General features: G+C 45.1%; 1 protein-coding gene across 1 annotated transcript; it reads left to right on the top strand.

Annotated features, from left to right (window-relative positions):
• Positions 1-1,374: 1,374 nt before the first annotated feature.
• Positions 1,375-19,486, top strand: C4H5orf15 (chromosome 4 C5orf15 homolog). The gene is made up of 3 exons (XM_054978775.1): positions 1,375-1,582; positions 8,660-9,204; positions 18,012-19,486. The coding sequence occupies exons 1-3, from the start codon at positions 1,447-1,449 to the stop codon at positions 18,141-18,143; spliced, it is 813 nt and encodes a 270-aa protein (XP_054834750.1). The 5' UTR covers positions 1,375-1,446; the 3' UTR covers positions 18,144-19,486.
• Positions 19,487-21,919: the final 2,433 nt, after the last annotated feature.

The following is a 21,919-nucleotide window of genomic DNA, read 5'->3' as shown; positions in this document are numbered from 1 at the left end:
AAGACGAGTGACCAAAAACAAGTTCTTTTTTGTATTCTAAGGCTTAGGGACCACTAGAAAACTGATCTTCAAAATGAGGCTGTCTCACAAGAATTACTAGTGAAATTTTAGTGAGTTGGAGGACTGCCCTCTGCTAGAGCCTACCCCTGCTAGAAGGGTAAAGAAGAAAAGCACCACAGGGCTAGCCTGGAAGCTGGCTGTACTTGTCAACCACCCCATGCCAGGCTGGTGATAGAAAGCCATGCACTGTCATGCCTGAGATGTTGGCTGCTGCAATGTGAGCACTTTTTCTTTCTAGCTGTGCTGCATGTGAACAGGAGTGGGATAAAATGGGGTACCTTTGTGCTCCTCTGTGCTAACCACTATGCACCCAAGCTATCACTGGGTGAAGCCAGGTGCCACCATTTTCATACTTCGTTAGCCACACTGTGGCCTGGCACAGGGTGAAGTCAATTGCCAAAGTGCTCCTTGTCACTAGCAGCACTGTGGCTACAGCTCAAGCCAGGTGCTACTTCATCCCTCCTCAACAGCCACATCGTGTCCAGGCTGGCATTGGGTGAAACTAGGTGCTGCCATACCAGTGCTCCTCCTCACCAGCCTCACTGTGCTCAGGCTGCTGGAGCAAAGCTCAGCACTGCTGTGACTCTTGTAGCCAGTCACATAGCACATGATCTGGTGTGTTGCAGCTGGCCACTGGCATGCCATGCTCCACCATGCCTGAGCCTGTGTTGGTGGGTGTTTCTGTGGCTGGCTGTACAAAGTCTAGCAGTGCAGGTTTGCATTCTAGCTGCACCACATCTCAATCAGCACAGGGTGCAGCCTGGCGTCTCTGCATTCCTCCTTACTCACCACACCTAGGTCAGCACAAGGTGAAGCCCGGCACAACCAAGTTCCTCCTAGCTGTCAGGCTCTGTTCCAGAGCAGCAGCAGCCACTGAGAGTTCACCTAGTAAAATAAATGGACAATCCACACCAAACCTGAATCCACCAAGCTATCCGACGAGGCAGATTTCAGCTAAAACGGCCCCCTTTTGCTGCGCATGCGCAGTCTTCTCTACACTGATGCTGGACAAACACTACCACAGTCCCGCTACCGGTTCCCGAGCAGGTATTTTACTCGTTCCAATTGTCTAGCTCATGACAACGGGGTAGTAACAGACGCCTTCGCGCTCACGGTGCTGAACTGAATGGATCCTCCTCTCTTGGCGCGCAAGGCCAGCAACACGTCAAAGATTCCGGGGCTAACAGCGACGCCTTATTGGTGCGGTGACGGAATTACGGCCGACGGAAATGTCTGACTCTCCGAGAGTCACTAGCGCCAAGTCTAAAAGCGGAAATTGACGGCACGGGCGTGTTCCGCGGAACGTCGTTGCCTAGCAGCGTCTGTGAATGGTGGGCGGGTGGAGCCGCGGCCACGTCCTTTAGCGGCTGCCGCTTGTCAGCAAACATGGCTGCTGCCGGGCAAAAGATAAGGGCCACTGCGGTGGGACACGCATCGCCGTCGTCGATCCGGCGGACGTCCCTCTTGCTTCTCTTTGTGCTGCTGGACATGGCCCTGCTGGCCTGGGGCCAGGAGGGGAACGGTGAGGACGGAGAGGCTGATCAATGGCGAGCGGGCGAGAGCCTGGGAGGGAAGGCGGGGCAGGGCAGGTTGTGGGGCCCGCTGGAGAGTCGCCTTTAAGGGCTTGACGGATTAAGTCTGCTCCCCGAGGAAGTGCCTGTGCTTGGTGTGACGTGCTCCTCCCGTCTTTCCCTCTGCGTTGTTCGAGTCAAATAGGGAAAAATATGACGCTGCGGCTAGCAGCTTTCTTCCCCCATCTTCCTAGACTAGGTAGCCTAACCTTCCCGAGAACCCCTCGCTGTTTTATACTTTAGAAAGGCGGGGCTGCGCGCTTTTACAGGGGCTCTCAGGAATAACTTTCACTCTCCTCTCCAGGCCTTAAGACCTTTGCTCCTCCAAGGTTAGGAGTTTTATTTCCCCCTCGTACGTGTGTTTGTGTGTATTCCCCCTTTTGTGTGTCTGTTACTGAAAGTAGCCCTGTCAGCACGTTGTTGGCTATATTGTGTCCATGTGGACCGCATAGTCTCCTTGCTTCAAGTGCTGGTACATTTGAGTCAAAGTGAAACAAATAGAAACATAATCAAGCCGAATCCTGTATTTTTCTTGACAGAAGTTATTATACTGTTTACAGATCCAGAGGATGCATCTGACTAAGAGAACTGTGGTTCTCGAAAGCTTATGCTACAGTAAAGTTGGTTAGTCTTAAAGGTGCTACTGAACTCTTTACTATTTTGATACTGTTTACAACTCTGTGGTGAGCAGAATCCAACAGGTGTAGTTCTTCATGACTCTCCATCTCCATACTGACTGACTGTCCCTGTTGAATTTTGGCCTGTAGCAGTGCTCTTCATAGCACAGCTGTCAAGAGGACATGAAAACTGCAATTTGTTGTACACTTGTTGCTTGTTCTGTGGAACGTCGTTGCCTATCAGCGTCTGTGAATGGTGGGCGGGCCACGTCCTTTAGCGGCTGCCGCTACCATCATAGTTGGTAAAAGAAAGTTGTATTTTACATTCTGCGTATTTACACTGAACATGTTTCAGATTCAGCAACTGAAAGGTATCAAAATAATTTCAGTAAACATCACTAGCTCATTAATATAGTCTGGAAGAGAAGGATTTGACTTATGTGGCATGTGCCCTGGTAACCACTTGTTTAGACTGCAGTGATGCACTTTATGTGGGGTTGTCTTTATATGTGATTTAGAAGGTACAGTTCAGAATATGGAGGCTCAACCATATTCGTTTCTGATATCAGCTGGTTAGACTATGAAACACCAATTTTTAAGAAGGTACACCAGTTGCCAGTTTGCTTCCTGATTTGCCTCCTCCACTTGAAGCCAGCTGGGTGACCTTGAGTCAGTCACAGATTCTAGCTCTCTCAGCCCCACCCACCTCACAGGGTGTTTTGTTGTGGGGATAATAATGACATACTTTGTAAACTGCTCTGAGCGGGTGTTAAGTCATCCTGAAGGGCAGTATATAAATTGAATGTTGTTATAATATTTGATCATTTATCTTAAGATACTGGAGAGCATGTTTTCTCCTATCTGCATTCCTGTTCACAGCATCCTGTAGGGGTTAATTTATTAGTGGCTGCACTTGAGTATAGTTTTAGATGGGTAGCTATGTTGGTCTACAGTAGAACAGTAGAATTTGAGTCCAGTGGCACCTTAGAGACTAACATGATTGTCTGAAGAAGGGAGCTTTGACTCTCAAAAGCTTACACTCTGAAAATCTTGTTCGTCTGTAAGATGCCACTGGACACAAATCATGCTGCACAAAGTTGGCTGCACGGATTTTGTTGGCTCTTGGATCTTCAAATCTGTTATTCAGGCCTCTGCTGTCTAGATATCCTTTATTAGCAGATTGTGGTTTGCTGTGTAAAGATTAATTGACTTTATTTTATCTATATTATTTGTAATTGGCCTTTTTCACTGAGACTCTAGGTGGATTACACAGTATAAGTCAATATGATCAATGGCTGCACATTTGAAAAGCATAGATCTGAAAGACAGAGATGAAATATTGCTGAAACAAAACATAAGTAGTATAGTATGATTTATTAAATGATGCAGAAGCTCCCAGTAGGAATATCAAAAGACAGTACCCAAAAGTATAGTCTACAGTCCCTGTCCCTTTATCAAAGCATCTCTCTCAGCCATTTCTTACAGCACAGCCCTGAATAATTCAGTTCTGAAGGAAAGTCAGGATAGTGGGTGTTTTCCTGATCTCTTCAAGCAGGCCATTCTATAAGATGGGAGCCACCACAGAAAATGTGCATGTATGGGCAGCTGCTGATTTTGCCTATTGGCAGGGTGAGATCTGCAGAAGGCCCAATTCAGATGAGCAAAGCTGCTGTTGTGAAGCATAGACAGCAAAGTGGTCCCATAGATATGAGGGAGTGCAAGGCTATGAAGGGCTTTGTATGTGATAGCCAATACCTTGACTTGAATCTGGTAACTGATGGGTAGCCAGTGGAATGACTGCAGAATGGGAGTGATATGCATGTTCCACCTAGCTCCTTATGATAGCCAAACTCAGGCATTCTGTGGCAACTTTGGTCTCTTGAGTGGATACCAATGTAAAGTGCATTACAGTAATTTATTTGTGATGTTACTGTGGTATGACTCCAGGTAGCCAGATTGGCTGTGTCAAGGTAGGGGGCCATCTTCCAGGCTAGACTGAGGTGGGAGAGAAGGCTGTTTCTGCAGTTGCATTAACTTGTTTTTCTAACAGCAATGCTGTATCCAGTATAACCCCTAGGCAACAGAGTTATTATGTTTTTGTAACTAACCTTATTATTTATCTACTTTACCCCAGAGGGCCCCCAAAGTGGCTTATAATGTTCTCCCCTCCTCCACTTTATCCTCACAGCAACCTTGTGAGGTAAGTTAAGCTGCATGTGTGTGTGACTAGCCCAAGGTCACTCAGTGAGCTTCCATGGCCGAGTGGGGGTTTCTACTTGGGTCTCCCAATATTGCCAATAGTAAAATTGTTTGAATTCTGTTCCATAATGAGACGCTCATTGTTTTTTAGAAAGACAATATTTTAAAAGGGATTACAAATGATTTCTATAGGTCAGTCTGATGGTGGAACAATTGTATTCATGGAGGTTCCCATTGCGTTTCTTATATAATGCAGCAGCCAAAGGGTTTTTTAAATTCAAAAATAGTTTCTTTGAATGCAGTTTTAAAACACATCATAAAAATATATTGCACTGCTGTCTTGGCAAATCATTTGAGAATCTCTTCAAAACTTATGCTTGCAAACTTTCCAAACTGACTATATTCTGTAGCAGAGAGCCAGAAGCTCTATTTAATGATCATCTGGTTGGCCTATTGCTTTACTTAATAGCCTAATTTAATGAGGTATTGCTTTATCCTAGTGTTAACCATATGTTTCTCCCAGTCTACTAGATGCCAGAATTCTATATTAAGTTTTATATGCAATTACTGTATCATTTACAGGCAAAACAAAACTTAGTGACAGGTGACTGAAAGATGAAAACAATATATTGTAAAGTAATTTTGTTGTCATTGTACCATAACAACTGTTAAGTACAAAACTTAACATATTCTTATACAGGTCACCCTGTTCTTCTTTCCTTTATCTGACCTCACAACCTGCCTACAAGAGAGTTGTACACCATTTTTTCTGTCTAAAGCCACTGCCCTAACCAAGTAGTTAAAATAACTTTGTTATTAAATAGTGATCTTCAGGCAGAATTCTATATCTGTGATATAAACTTATTTGGGGATTTGGAAGATTATATTATATTCTGATAAATCAAACTAGATGTATTTTTAGTTGTGTTTTAAATTCTAATGTCTGTTTATTTTAGGGAAAAATATCTGCTATATGAACAAGGAATAGTCTGTTAGGCTGTTACTTTCTTCTACATGGCCATGACACAATGAATGGCTTGACTGATTTAACTTTTTTTATTCCATGAGTAGCTGGAATCAAGTGAATGTTTTTCTGTGTACGACTCCGATATTTGGAGTGCTAGCCTTAATCATTTTTCAGTCTGAAATGCTTCCTCCCATAATTACGGTACAGAGCTGCTATTACTAGTGGTAGTGTTACCCCATTTTAAAATCATGTTTTGGTATGTCAAATACTGTTTTCTTTAACATCAATTTTATTTTGAGTAGTGCAATGGGAAAAAGTTTCTTAAATTTAGTTTTTATTTTGTTAATGTCATCACAAATTGATTAGCTAGGCCAAAGTTGTGATAAAGAAGACCTTACAGTTTCTGCTCATACTGTATTGCATTCTTGTGACTTTTTTGCTCTCATTTTATAATTCATATGAGCAGTGTTTCTAATTATATACTGTTTTCCTTATTACAGAAATGAACATACTGTTGCTAAATTGGATTGTCACCTTACTACCTGAAATGGAGAATCTCTTATGAGAGTAAAAGTCAGCACCTATCTTTTAAGTGTTAATTGGGCATTAAACTGAAACTAAAATTCTAAATTTCAGCATCAGTTGTTTTTAAGAATGTATGCATCTCTTGAGATTTCTCCAGTTCATGTCATGATTGCTGTTCTTCAGTTCCTCTCAGAGTCTGTAAATTACTGCTTCTTAGATAGACTTGGATGTAATGTATCACAAGGGGAGCTCAGCAAGAAGAATATATTATCCCCCCCCCCCAAAAAACGACATCAAGTGGTCAGCAGACCCCTCCAAGCAGTGGTGGGTGCACTGTGTGTGTGGGGGGGTGTTCCATATTTTGCAGGGGAGACTGCCAAAAATTGCGGACACACACACCCAGCAGAAAACAAGGATTATATCCAAGCTGTGGTCATGATCTGCTGTAGCATGCTGGCCAGGCAAAGGAGTTGTTTATTGACCATGATATTTCATATGACAGTCATGATGAAAGATATAGAAACATTGTTATCCATGTGGCGTGTTAGTTTCTGATCTAATTCTGCACAGTTAACTTAATAGAGAAAGATTTTATCTGTAGTCATGCTTGACTCTATCACATATTAACTACAGTCCCTATTCAGTGACTTCTTGTTAAGACAGACTGACCTAAAATTAACAAAATGAATTTCAGCAGAAATAAATGTAAAGCTTTGCATTTAGCTAGGAAAAATCAAAGGCATAATTATAAGATGGGGGAGACTTGTCTTGGCAGTAGTACATGTGAAAAGAATCTAGGGTCTTAGTAGATCAAACACTGAACATGAGTCAGCAGTGTGATGTGGTGGCTAAAAAGACAAATGTGATTTTAAGCAGTATCAACAAAAGGATAGTGTCCAGATCATGTGAAGTAATGTTATCACATTGCTCTGGTTAGACCTCACTTGGAGTACTGTGTTCAGTTTTGGGCACAGTTGAAGAAGGATGTTGACAAGCTAGAATATGTCTAAAGGAGGGCAACAAAGATGGTGAGGGGTCTGGAGACCAAGACCTGTGAAGAAAGGTTGAAAGAGCTGTGTATGTTTAGTTTGGAGAAGAGGTGACTGAGAGGTGATATGATAATCCTTCAACTACTTGAAGGACTGTTACATAGAGGATGGAGCGGGGTCAGACCACAAACCGTAGGTTAAAATTAAAGCAAAAAAGTGTTGGGTTAAATATTAAGAACTTCCTGACAGAGCAGTTCCTCAGTGGAACAGGCTTCCTTGGGAGGTGATGCACTCTCCTTCCTTGGAGGTATTTAAGGAGAGACTAGATGGCCACCACTGTCAGCAATGATGATTCTATGACTCAATACAATGGTATGCAGATTGGGAGAAGGAGGGCATGAAGGGATGAGATGGTGCTAGGCTCTTGTAGCTCTTTCACAGATGCCCATGATAATGCCGATTGCCACTTTGGGGTCAGTAAGGAATTTTCCTCCAGGCCAGATTGGTCAGGGATCCTGTAAATTTGTTTGCCTTCCTCTGGCCATAGAGCAGGAGTCACTGGGGTGTGAGATGGGGACATAGCTATGAATTTCCTGCATTGTGCAGAGGGTTGGACTAGATGACCATTGATCACCAAGATTCTCTTAATTTCATAATCAATATATCTAATAATCAATGTGGCCTTATTTGAGGATTCTTAAAACCATGGATGGGAATGAGGTACAGACTAGGTTTTGCAGAAAAATCTGAAAAGGAAGGGGAGGTTAAATCCCCCATAAATGGAGGACCATTTTCTATGCTTCTGCAGACAACATTCATTTACCATGAGATGGGAGGGAAGAAGTCAGCCAATCCTGCACCCAGTCACAGCAGAGGTGCTGACTCAGGGACTGTCACCTCTCTGCTCAAGGTGGACAGGGGGTACAGAAGCAGGAGCTGCCACTGTCCCCCTGGATAGCTCTGCTTCAGGCAGGTGGGGGAAGAGCAGGAGCCCTTGCAACATTCTGGCTGATTGATGAAGGGAAGCAGATGGGAGGAGCTGGCACTTTCCCTGACTGATGGCAAGCAAAAGAGGAGAAGTACTGTGATGGAAACCACCTGGTTTCCATCACATCAGGTTTTCCTACTGGAGCCAGGTGGGCAGGTCAGGGAGGTGATGTGGCATCCACCATGTTCATCTGCCACTGCATCCTGATTGGAGGCTGTAGACAGGCTGACAAGGAGCCAGCCCCACCCTCGAAGCGTGGACCTAAGTGGGAAAGAGGAAGACTGTGAGAGAAGTGGGGAGGGAGGGGGAGAGAGAGAAAGAGAGAAGAGGAGTGGGGGAAGAGGTGAGGAAACCGGTTTGGGTGTGTGTGTGGGGAATGAAATGACCACTTCCCATGTGAGTTCCGAAGGGTACCTGCTTTTAATGAATAATAGCAAACAAAATTCTGAAATTTCATGTAATAACAAATAGTAGTTTTGCTTTATCCCCATAATTACATTATTTGCTGAATCCTTTTAAATAATAATTTTGGTGAATCATGCTTTCATGGTAGTTATACTGTATTTGGTCTGCTACTGATTTCTTTGTTGTTTTCAACCACCTTGAACACATTGACTTTGAGGCAGTATACAGTGTTCTTAAATAAGAAAATATTTAATGGCTCTCTGTATAAAATCAAAGTTCATATGAGAATGAATATTTGTTTTAAACCTTAGATAACCATGGTTTTAATTGTCTTCTAGATACTGCCCTTCAGAGAGAGCCATCTCAGAAGAGAACTACTTTGCTACAAAACACTAATTCACCACCCATAATTTCAGCAGCCAGCCAGATCACTACAAAGATTTCAACAAAAAGTGAAATCCTCTCAGCAACTTTGGAAGTGGATCCTTCTGTTGTACCTGACCTGACTGTAGCAGAGGATAAATCAGCCACATCTCCTACGCCAGTGTCTTTCATATTTAATACTGATATTGGTGAAGACACTGATGATGATGATATTGATGATGACATTGTAGATAACTTATTGCCAAATTCACTATCTACTGCAAAAGAAACTGTAGATCCTGGTGATTCTCAAGAAGATGACAATCAAATTGAAGTGGTATTGAATTCCCAAGATGAAGAAGCAGATTGGGCAAGCACACACAGCTATGGAAAGCAATTTGCTGACGAGATGAAGGACTCTATCTCAGGGCTAGAAGAAGATAGTCATTTCTTTTTCCATCTGGTGGTTGTTGCCTTTTTGGTAGCTGTGGTTTACATCATGTATCATAATAAAAGAAAGGTAAGTTGAGCATTTTAAACTATCTGGCTGTGGTATTTTATCAAAATTTTTAAAATTGAAACACGTTATAGCTACATGAAGAAGTAATATATTTCTACCTTTCATTACACATTGGCACTTGAATTTTGTTTTGTATTTGATCATATGCAAAGCTACTAATTTGACTAGCATTAAAATGCTCTATAATTTTCTTAGTGATTAATGGAAGACCAAGGGAGAGCTGAATTATGAAATGTAGGCTTGCAAAGATTAGAAAATCTCAGATTAATATGGGCTCCAGGCTACAGATTATATGCTGTTCAAATAGCACTTTAAGGAGGAGCCTCTCCCTTAAGACTGTTCACATAGCCACACCAAGATCACAGGCCTTTTCTGTGGTGGGCCTAGTCCTTTGGAACAACTTCCCTTGCTACGTTTAGGTAGATAGTCCTTTTCCAGCAAGCATTTGGTAGCAGGTGAACTTTTCCAACAAATCTGGGTATGACTTTGTTGTGGTATGACTTTGTTATTCTTGTATGTATTTTACTCTGGAGTGTATTAAGTCTGAATGCTTTTAAATTGGTTAATTGTGAATTTTAATTTGTTTAATTTTGTTGATTTATGCCTGGGATAGCCTGATCCATCAGATCTTGAAAGCTAAGCAAAGTTAGCCTTGGTTAGTAATTGGATGGGAGATGTTGTGGCAAATAATCACTCAATCCAGGTTAAAAGAAGCTAAAAAGCTTTATTTAAGCAGCTGTTGTTCTACCAAAATAGAGACCTTCAGTTCATCTTCGTTCTTCTGTGCCTCCACACATGGGGACTGCGCAGGCGCAGGCCAGCCGCCGGAGAATTTTCTAGAGCTTCCATGGCTCCGAAGGGGCCATTTGTCGCACGCCTCAGCGACCGTTTTCCCGCCCAAACGGTCACGTGATCCTCCAGCGACCAACGGCCCCTTCCCTCAGTTCTCTTCTTGCCGCCGCTTGGAGAGAACGTGAGCTTCGTTGCTCTGTGCTTTTGTGCTTCGTGCCTTTCTCTAACTGATTGCTTGGCTTTTGACTTCGGACTTCGTGACCTCGACTATTCTTCGGATCTCGCTTTGGACTTTGACGTGGACTCGGTAATTTGACTCGGACTGTTTTTGACCCTTCTTTCGCGTGCCCCTGAAGATGGCCTCAACGGCTCTCTTCAAGCATTGCCTCCAATGCCACACCAAGATGGCCAAGACCGATGGCCATGAACTGTGCCTGTTTTGTTTGGGGGAGACCCATAACGTGTCGGCCTGCAAGATCTGCCAGGGCTTCACCAACAAGGCCCGGCAGGATCGGAGGGCCCGACTGAATTCATCTTTGTGGCAGTCGGTCATGTCCGAGGGGACCCTGTTACCTAAGGCCGGCCCTAGCCCCTCTGCCGAAAGGCGCTCAAGAGCTGGCTCTGTGGCCTCCGCGAGGTTGGGGTCGAAACCGCGTCCCCCGAGTACCTCGGCGTCGAGAGTGGCCTCCCCAGCGCAGGGACCGGCGTGGCCGCCCCGTAGCGCGTCATCCACCAGGTCGGATCCGAGACCGACATCGGGACCGAGGATCCTGGTACCGAGTCCCCGGTCGGAACCGACGACCGGCTAAATTCCAATAAAGTCTAAGAGGTCGAAACCGAGGTCCCCTTCGAAGGCGAGGAGTGCGTCGGTTCCGAGGTCTTCTTCGGAACCGGCAAAGAAGAAGAAGAAGACTAAACATCATCGGTCGCCGCATCCCGCTCCCCAGGAGGAGGTCATCGTGCTTCCTCACACGCCTTCCCCTCATCTGGGTTCCCCCGAACCAGAGGAACTCTCCGTGCCGGTGCCGGATCCGATGGCCTTCGAAATGGTGCCAGCAGAGTTTTCGTCGGGGCCGGAGCCCAGCCCGCGCCGTCGGAGCCGACCATCACCTGCCCTTCGGTCGCCGAGGTTGGAACCAAGCCCGTCTCCTCGTCGGAGCCGTCCATCTCCTGCCCGTCCATCTCCACCTGCGGTCGGTCGTGAGCGACGCCGTTCCGGGGACAGCATTCGATCTGCCCGATCCACTGCATCCCGGCATCGTCAAGCCTCCTACCTTCCCTCGCCATACCGTTGCCAGTGGGAAGGGGCACCTGCTGGTTTCTCCGAGTCGGAACCGGGGCCATCGACGTCGAGGCGAACGTGGTTTCCCCCTCCAGTCCAGGGTGAGGACTCCCAGCTCGGGTCCGAGGAGGGAGAAGTTGAGAGCCTGGCCGAGTACCAGTCGGAATCCTGGTCTGAACCATCGCCGGCTGATGATCTGGTGCCATCTACGGGCTCCCCATTCGAGGACCTCCGCATCTACGCCGACCAGATGGCGAGGATGGCCCAGGCCCTCGAGATGGACATCTCCTCAGCGACCCCACAGACCAAAGACAAGCTGCTCAAGCGGATATACGGTGACAACCCGGCGTCCATTGGCTTCCCCATGCTCGAGGGTATTGAGGAGATCGTGGAGAAGGTGTGGAAGGTGCCCTGTGACCAGCCTCCAACATCTAAGAGGATTGAGCAGCTTTACAAAATCAAGCAGGGCACCTGGCCGGCGTTGGTGAAGCACCCTCCACCTTCCTCCTTGGTCACGGAGGAATTCAACCCCCGACGATCGGGTCACTCCTCGGTGCCTGCCGATAAAGAGGGCAGAAAGCTTGATGCCATGGGCAGGCGCCAGTACATCGTCGCTTCGCTGGGTCTGAGGATTGCCAACTACCAGACCATCATGGCAGGGTACCAACTGTACCTCTGGGAGAAGTTGGCGTCCTATACCCGAGACCTCCCACCTGAGCAGAAGGCTGTGGTGTCCCTACTACAAACGGAGGCTGTCAGGCTGTCTAAACAGCAAATGAATGCTGGGAGCCATGCTGCCGACACTGCCGCTCGGGGGATGGCTTCGGCGGTGGTCCTCAGGCGCCATTCCTGGTTGCGGTCGACCGCCCTGTCTCAGGAGGTGCGTTCCAGGGTGGAGAGCATGCCCTTTGAAGGGGACTCGCTGTTCTCCAAGTCCACCGACGAGACCCTGAAAAAGAAAAAAGAGGACAGGCAGATGGCGCGATCCTTGGGTCTGGCTCCTGCAGACAAGCCCTCCTCCAGGCCACGGTACGCTCCCCGATCCAGCCCTTACCACTACCAGGGCAGATACCAACAGCAGCGGCCGGGCTACCAACAGTATCCTGCCTACCAGCAGCGGCCTTACCCTCCCGCACAACAGCAAAGGAGGCGTCGGCCCTTCAAGCCTCGTCCGGCACAACAACCGGCCCAGCAGAGGGATCAGCAGGGCACCGGGAGGCAGTACTGACGGGTCACGCCAGCCGTATCCCCGAACTTTTCAGACAGACTGAGTCCACTCCTCTCTGAGTGGGAGTCAATAACATCTGACTCATGGGTCTTAACTATTGTTGAACTGGGATACGGGCTGGAGTTCGTTGAACTGCCTAGATGCAGTTCACCCCTGACAGCTGTCAATAACACTATGGCCGAGCTGGATGCGGAGATCGTGTCGCTCTTGGCCAAGGGTGCTGTGGAAGAATTGCCCTATGAGGACTCTGTGAAGGGATTCTTCTCTAGGTTCTTCCTGGTCCCTAAGAAGGATGGGGGCTTACGTCCCATTTTAGATCTGAGGGGCCTTAATGCCTTCCTCAAGGTGACCAAATTCAAAATGGTTACATTGGCGGCTGTGATCGCCTTGCTGAAACAAGGGGATTGGTTTGCGGTTCTTGACTTAAAGGACGCATATTTTCACGTGGGGATACGGGAGGAGCACAGGAAATACCTGAGCTTCGTTTACCGGCAAAGGGTTTTCCGGTATAAGGTGCTCCCTTTTGGCCTGTCCACTGCCCCACGAGTGTTCACGAAATGTGTGGCCCCTGTGGTTTCCTTCCTGCGGGAAGAAGGCTGTACCATCTTTCCGTACCTCGATGACTGGCTCATCGTGGCTGAATCGGAGTCTAGGCTGATGCAGGACATTGGCTTGGTACTTAGCACTTGCCAACGCCTGGGGCTCCTGGTGAACTTTGAGAAATCCAAACTGGTGCCCAACTGCAAGGTGTCCTACATTGGTGCACTGTTAGACTCTGTGGAGGGTAAGGCCCTGCTCCCCTTGGAGAGGGCTCGGTCCCTAAGGGGTCTAGTGTCCATGTTTAAAAGAAACCGATTCCAGTCTGTGCGCACTATCCAGTGCTTACTAGGGCATATGGCAGCGGCCACCTCTGTGGTGCCCTTTGCTAGGCTGCGTATGCGTCCGCTCCAGAACTGGTTTGTGCGGAGGTACGATGCTCTGCTGCACCCTCCGTCCCTCAAAAAGACCCTCCATATCAATGTGCTTGAACTAAGGGCCATTCGTTTCGCACTTGTGTCTCTTACAGCACTGCTGAGAAATCGTCAGGTCTTGGTGCAGACGGACAACACGACTGCCATGTACTACGTGAATCAGCAGGGGGGCACAGTGTCCATGGCCCTGTGCCGGGAAGCCACGCTCACTTGGCAGTGGGCTATCAGGAACGGCGTGTCGCTTCGTGCTATACACGTGGCTGGGTCAGACAATGCCCGGGCGGATGCCCTCAGCAGGGTCCCTTTGCTGGACCACGAGTGGGAACTGAACGTAGAGTGCGTTGGGCCGATCTTCCGGATGTGGGGTCATCCAGTGATAGACGTGTTCGCCACTGCGGCGACCACCAAGGCCCACACGTTCTGTTCCAGGGCAGGGAGCGACCCCCTCTCTATTGGGGATGCCTTCCAGTTTACGTGGACGCAGGGCTTGCACTACATGTTTCCTCCATTCCCCTTGATTCCCAGGGTCCTGTGCAAGATAGAGGAGGACGGGACGGATTGCATCCTGGTGGCCCCCTTCTGGCCACGGCAGGTTTGGTTCCCGAAGCTCCTGCGGATGTCCCAACGGACATGTGTGAGTGTGCCCCCTCGGCAAGACCTTCTCCTAAACGGGAGCCTAGTCCACCACGATCCCAGGAAGCTGCACCTAACGGCTTGGCGGATCGTTCCTCCCCGGTAGGCTTTACTGACGAGGTACAGAGGGTCCTCCTGAATGCTCGTCGGCCATCCACTAGGCGCGCTTATGCGGCCAAGTGGCGCAGGTTTGAACTTTGGGCACTTGCTAAAGGAGTGGTGCCTGACAGCAGTCCCTTGGGGGTTGTATTTGAGTATTTGTGCCACTTGCGTGGCCTGGGCTTGAAGGTGTCCTCCCTCAAGGTCCACCTGGCAGCGATATCGGCTGTTCACGCCCGAGTTGGGGGTGCTACGGTGTTTTCTCACCCACAATCCCGCCAGTTCCTTAAGGGCATGTACAATCTTTACCCACCTGTGTCGGCGCCAGTGCCTCAGTGGTCACTGTCCTTGGTGCTCTCACGTCTCATGTTGCCTCCATTTGAACCTATGGCTACATGCCCCTTGGATATGCTATCCTACAAGGTAGCATTCTTGGTGGCCGTCACATCGGCCAGAAGGGTCAGTGAGCTGTCTGCACTGCGGTCTGACCCTCCCTTTCTTGTGTTTCATCCCAACAAGGTGGTCCTGCGTCCCTGCCTCGGGTTCCTGCCCAAGGTGGTGTCCGCCTTCCACCTCTCGCAGGATATCTCACTGCCTGCATTCTTTCCTCAACCTTCCTCTAAGGGGGAAAAGGCCCTTCATTCCCTAGACTTGAAGAGGGCCCTAGCCTATTACCTGGATAGGACGAAGGGATTCCGCTCCAGTCCTCACCTGTTTGTATGTTTTGGGGCCAAGGACAAGGGTAACAGGGCTTCCTCACAGACCCTGTCTAGGTGGATTGTGACGGCCATTAGCAAGGCCTATTCCCTGGCAGGGGTGGCTTGCCCGCTTCGTGTCAGGGCCCACTCCACGCGGTCCCAAGCATCCTCTTCGGCACTCCTCAGGGGGGTGCCCCTGATTAACATTTGTAAAGCAGCCACATGGTCCTCTGCAGACACCTTTGTCAGGCATTACGCCGTTGATGTCAATGCGGAGCAGGATGTATCTGTGGCCAGGGCTGTCCTACACTCCCTTTTTTCCTGAGGGAGTCTTGGGATGACTTTCTTGGCGTACCTGCTGGGTACCCTTGAGTGATAGAGTGTATATGTGTACTTTGGGGTGTATATATATGTAAATATTGAGTATTTATGTGTCCTTACACAGTTTTTTTTGCATAGATGTATATATGCATATCTATTGTTGTTGTTCTTGTTTGTTCAATAAAATTGTGTTGGACTTCACCCCCGCCTTCCTTATTGTGTGAAGCTTGGTACACTCCCATGTGTGGAGGCACAGAAGAACGAAGATGAAAACAGGGTTAACATACCTGTAACTTATGTTCATCGAGTTCTTCTGTGCTGACACACAACCCTCCCTCCTACCCCGCTGTGAACTCCAATGCACGATAAGGTGATGGCTGTAACGGAAATTGGTGTTTTTAAGGTGTTATGGCTGAAGTGTGTTGGTCAAGCGGCGGCAAGGGAGAACTGAGGGAAGGGGCCGTTGGTCACTGGAGGATCACGTGACCGTTTGGGCGGGAAAACGGTTGCTGAGGCGCGCGACAAACGGCCCCTTCGGAGCCATGGAAGCTCTAGAAAATTCTCCGGCGGCTGGCCTGCGCCTGCGCAGTCCCCATGTGTGTCAGCACAGAAGAACTCGATGAACATAAGTTACAGGTATGTTAACCCTGTTTTATGGTGCAGTTAACTTTTATTAAGTTGCAGGATAAAGAAGGTAGTAGTCATTAGTTTATCAAAGTAGGAAGGCAAATCTTGTTTATACATGGTTAGTTCATTCACAATACAGCAAACTTAACTGGCAGCATACATTTCTGATGCCTGCTTATGTGCATCTTTAATACTTTGTCACTAGAGAGGCACAGAAAGGGAAAACAGCAACACCATATGTGGTCTCCATCCATCTGCTTATCTCAAACTTTCTCATACTGCTGTCTATGCAACTTTCACTCCCCCCCTCCTTCCTCCCTCCTTAATAGATTGCAAAATGGCTTCTACAGAAACCACCAAGGAAGACCAGAGTTGTTCTACAGAGGCAGGCAATGACAAACCATCTCTCTTACTCTCTTGTCTTGAAAACCCCTTCATAGATCACCATAAGTCAGCTGCTGCTTGACAGCATTTTCCGCCACCACCAATATAGCAATTGCTTTTGAGTCCAGGAAATAAAGCAGGTCAAAAAAGTTTTCAATAAATAATACAAACAATTGAATTAACATCTGGAATGTGTGACTCTGTCCACCCAACCCTTTATCACTTATTGGGTTGGATCCACCCCCCCCCCTGCATTGCAAATAAAAGGGCACTACTCATGCAAGAGAAGGATCAGTTTCTGACCATTCTCTCTGCAATCTTCTATACCATTCCCAAAGGGCACTGACATTTGGGAAATGGATGTGGTGGTGGAGGCTGCAGCTGTAAGGGAGAACAGGAAATATCTGATCCGTGAGTGGAATTCTCATGGTTCTTTAGATCTAACCCATTGTTGGTTGTTGTGGATTTTCAGGGCTGTATAGCCGTGGTCTTGGCATTGTAGTTCCTGATGTTTCGCCAGCAGCTGTGACTGGCATCTTCAGAGGTGTCATGACTCAGCCCAAACCCACCTTCCTGAGTAGATATAAATTACCTGCCAACTTCTTTTCCACACTGTGACACTGAGAGATCTCTGTCTTTTGGTGCTACACCTCTGAAGATGCCAGTCACAGCTGCTGGTGAAACGTCAGGAACTACAATTCCAAGACCACGGCTATACAGCAACCATCGTTCTCCGGCTGTGAAAGCCTTCGACAATATAACCCATTGTTAATTAGCACTTTTGCATGTGAGCAAAAGTAGGAAAGAAGATTTGATAATGTAAATAAGCTGAAAAGAATGAAGTAATACTTGACAAACAGCTCTGGGGAGTAGTTGTGCTAGTATGCTATGATGCAGAGTGCAGTTAAATAAAAATAGTTTTTTTTCTTTTTAGCTTAATGTTCTGAGAAGTGTAAATCCCTTTCCTCCATCCCTTCTTTGCAAATGTGCTTTGTTTTCTAGTCACTGTTTTTCTTTGTTTTCAGTGGATCTGTAATAAATGTGGTCAATTTGTGATACTAATTCCTTGTGTCTTTTAGATTTCTCCCTTCCTATCTGGGGAAAGTTGTAAAGCTTATGTCTTGCTCTACAATCTGAAAAAGATCCTAAGTCCAAATCTAGTATTCCATCCCATGAATCAGATTGGCCTGTTTGGAACAGTCACTGCTGCTGGAGTCAGCACATGCAGGAAGAGACTTCCCTGCAAGACTGTTAACTAGAGATCATGAAGGCACAGTGCAGTCTTTAAAATGAGCTATACTTCATGTTGAAAAACAGGCAATTGTCCAGTTGTTGCAGCTGTGTTATATGAACTCATGATATAATTTTGTATGGACCTTTAAGAGGTTGATGCACATACAACTTGAGCAGGTTTTCCTCTGCAGTGTGGTCTCCTCTCCTTTAGAAGTGAAATGAATTACAACATGTTGCTTCTTGTTGGAGTAACAGGGTCTTTCCACGTCATGGGCAGAGATAAGATTTTTTTTAAAAGTGATCCCAACTGAGTGTGTTTCAGATTTCTGAGCGGCTCTCATTGACGTCTGAAGGTAAATGCAGTCATTCATAAGTAAAATGCTGTTTTTGCGCAGTAGAGGCAACCAAGAAAATGGGGCAATGACTGTGTGATAGTTGGAGGTGGGCGGCTGGCAGACTGGGAAACTAATGTGGAAGATTGTTACTACTGTTAACTACATTTGAATTTCTTAGCTAAATCTTTTCTTTTCCCTTTCCAGATCATTCTGTTGGTTCAGGGTAGAAGATGGCGAGATGGACTTTGCTCCAGAACAGTTGGATATCATCGTTTAGATCAAAATGTTAATGAGGCAATGCCTTCATTAAAAATTACCAATGATTATGTTTTTTAAAAGCTATGTGATTTGAATTTGCCAACCTAATTTTTTGCTTTGTATTTATATAATGTGCAGATGTTGCTATATGCAACAAGCATATGTGCACTCTTTTGCCTTTAATTTTTTAGCCTTATATGAGGACGTGTAAGGTCAGTATTTACTTCTGGTGACAAACTTCAGAATCAGCATACAATAATGCCATTTTAATTCACTTTTTTCTACCGTATTTCTTTCTGCCTGGAGCAGTTAATTATCCTTGTTCAGTATATAGCCATGTAGTAGTCTAGACTCACTAGTGAATCCAGAACTAGTGGATAACACTAAAAAACCTTTCTGGTGGTTGGTTGCCTGGTTGAATCATGTTTTTTTCTCCCTTCAGTATAGATTTTATAAAGTGTCCATCTATGTAAAACTGGGCCACTTTTAGCCAAATTACTTGGACTGTGTAGAAAAATATTTGGCATGTATTACTATAATATCAGTATACCTTCTTCCATAGTTCACGAATGCCAGTGTGAATTTTTGCTGATTCGGTGTCCTATTCTCAGAAATTCTGTTGTAGAAATTTTGCCTTCAAAAATCTGGAATTAAGATAAAATTTTTAGGCTAGAACTTGAGATCCAAAGTAAGCACATCTACTCTTCCATCTGCATTTTAAAAGTAGGATTGTCTAGGAACTACTTGGTTTTGTTACGTTTGTAAGCATGGAAGGTGGCAGGCTCAAAAGAGATTTACTTAATGTGTTAGTCTGACCGAAGTAACTGTCTGCAGATAATGAAATGCCATGGGCTGAAGCTGCCCATCTTCAGCAGATACTGAACTCTTCTTTAATTTAGTCAAAAGATAAACCCCTTCCATATGGGTCATACAGCTAATTCTTGGTACATTACGTTTTTTAAAATTTGGGGTAATTTTGCTATTTATGTTCATTTATACAAGTTGTAAAGTATACAGTTTCATAGAGTTACATTTATGTACATCCTGTTTATGACTGATTCTTTTCAGGTCTGGAAAATATGTAAATAACTGAAACCATAATTGATGACTTTATATTCATGTATAGTGTACTATTCTGAAAAACTCTCAAACATCTGGCATGAAAAGAGTTGCAGTGGGCATGGTCTTTAGTAGAGCAGCTGTTGAGCTTCTATATTTCTACATTTAGTGTTTCTGAATGCAAGAAAAAAGAAATACAAGCAAGATATGCCAGAACTGTGTCTTGCAGGAATTTTTGTTGTATCTCTTAACAAAACTTTTAACATAAATGCCAAGAATATAATTTTATGGTAATTGTAGCTTGATTTGTACAGGTGTACATTTCTAATAAAGAGAATTCTTTTTGATCAAGTCTACACAAAGTGTTTAACCGTGTAGCAATTTGGTTCATTTTTTAATGTGAATTACATTGGTTTGAGAGTGGCATAATATGCAGAGTACCTATTCATTCTATTTTCAGTGGTGCTAGATGGTTTATAGCCAAATAATATTTTCATATAAACCTCTACGTATGGTATACAGAAGAAGATTCAACTTGGTGTTGTGAACACACCAATTTTGTCCTATATTAATATTGGACTAATTGCACTTTGATTCCATAGTACATCAGGCAACTTAATGAGCTGGTTCCCTGATAAATTGTTTAATTTTGCTTCATATTTTATATTTTATATTTTATATTTACAACAAGGCTCTTTTACCATCTATTTTATCTCTGAACTATCAAGTTTTCAGCTGGCAACTTTACTTTGTTACTTCACCGTTTCCATTTTGAATAGTAAGCCTTCATTCTGGTGTATCCATTAGATCACCTGGATGCCATGCCTATGTTTGGGCCAACCACATTTCCAAGCTACCTTCCCTACAATGTTAGTTTGCTCCTAGCTTCTTCCCTCTTAGGACTGACCAGTTATGGACTATCTGCGAGAGACAAAGAAAAATGAATTAATGATTTGTGGTTTTGATTTTTAAGAATAAGGATTTGGGATATTAAGATATATAAATTATACCACAAGCTGATTGATACTAAAGGAGGAAGTGTTGTAGGGAAAAACTATAATGGATTAACAATATGCTTATTATGTTGTTTACTTTTTTTTTACTTTTTAGATTGATATGTAGTCCACTGTTGGCTCTTTGTAGCTGTGTTTTTGTGTCTTATTTTCCTTCTTTTATCTTTTAACTTTTCTACAATAAAAAAAGATTGACCAGTTCCATGTATTGGTACAGTTTTAATGCATGCTTGGCCCTTGTCACTACCTCCCCACCATATGTTTACAAGGTCAGAAGGGAAAGAATAATTTCCTTATTTGATCTGCTTGCTTGTCATGTAAGAGGCAGTGATGTGGGCTGAAAAAATTTCTGGTGCTAAATTTTTCCATGGACAAAGTTCTGCCTTACATGTGTAAACACAATCTCTACAGTTGTCAGGGTTGTTGTGATGCAAATCAATCATATTAGATGGACTAAATGTGGGGCATGAAGCATGGACAACCCTCAGTGCTTGTACATATCCCATTTACCTTCTTTTGCTAAAGTTATTTATATTTTGCTTTCGTTTAAATTATTTCAATTTGAATCAGATTTTCAGGAAAACCCACATCACTTTTGTTTGGCCTGAGACCCACCTGTGTTTTGTGAGCTGTTTGAGCCCTTTTGGTGCACATTATATCATCTTGCTCTTTGCCTTTTTGCATGACATGCTGTCTGGACCCCAACATCAGTGCTTGGCTCTCTGTTGTACCTCAGGAATGGTAGTTATTGATCTCTCTCTTTCTCACCTGCCTTCTTTCCCATGCACTCTCTCCTCGTTGCCATCTGCCTAAGGGGCATAATTAGTTCAGATGCTTAGTATTTGGAATCGCTCTTAAGAGGAAAACAGAGACCAAATGCCGCAACCTTGAGGCTGTGAGTCTGATTTCTGCTTTAATATACATGAGAGGAGACTCATCAGTATCCCAATAGAGGGAGGCCGCTTAACAAGAGTCATCACCCCAACTAACCAATGCAGAAATATTGGCAAAGTAAAAAAGTTTATTAGAGTAAAGGAACCCAAATAAACTGATGCACAGCAGAAGTCTGACCATGCATGCGAATCAGGGCATGCCCATAATGCACTTTTTCTGATTTTTATTTTGTGGGCTCACTGTGTGTTCCTTTATACCTTCCAAATGTATAGCAGCAAATTTCATCACCTTGATGTAACTATGGATTTCTAGGACTGTTCTTGAGGGACTCCCCATAAGGTAGTAATGGCATCATTGTGAAGTATTGTCTCATTTTCTCTTTTATATTGTGAGGCTACTAGACAAATTTATGTAGACATCTTAGACTGCATAAATCTGATCTATCAAGATGAATACAGCTTACTAGCTATGGTTTGTATCCTTCCATTGAGTCCCTGAAAGGTTAACTAACTGATGAACTATGTTTGGGTTGGTTGGTGAATCCAAAGTGAGAACCTCTTTTAGATAGTCTCCAGTGACAAAGCCAATGCCATTTGTTAGTCCTTCAAGCTGAAATGCTTCCCACCCCTAGTCACCACTGATTAATTGGTTACAGTGTGTTTTTCTGGGCCTGAAGTGTGCTGGCCACATTTGCCTCTGAGCCACTCACAGCCAAGTTGCAGCTGAGATAACCATTGCAAGATAGCAATAGGTATTTTTGTTGTATTCTTTTTTTTAGTTAAAAAGCAGAGTCCTGATCTTTCTTCAAATGTGGGAGGGGGGTTCCCCTGGGGTTTGTAGAAAAATATCCCCAATGTATACCTGATCATGCTGTGTAGAAAAAAATGA

This window comes from Eublepharis macularius, chromosome 4 (assembly GCF_028583425.1).
Source record: "Eublepharis macularius isolate TG4126 chromosome 4, MPM_Emac_v1.0, whole genome shotgun sequence".
Classification (NCBI taxonomy): Eukaryota; Metazoa; Chordata; class Lepidosauria; order Squamata; family Eublepharidae; genus Eublepharis; species Eublepharis macularius.
The sequence above is the reverse complement of the archived record's forward strand: the minus strand, read 5'-3'. Positions and strand labels throughout refer to the sequence as shown.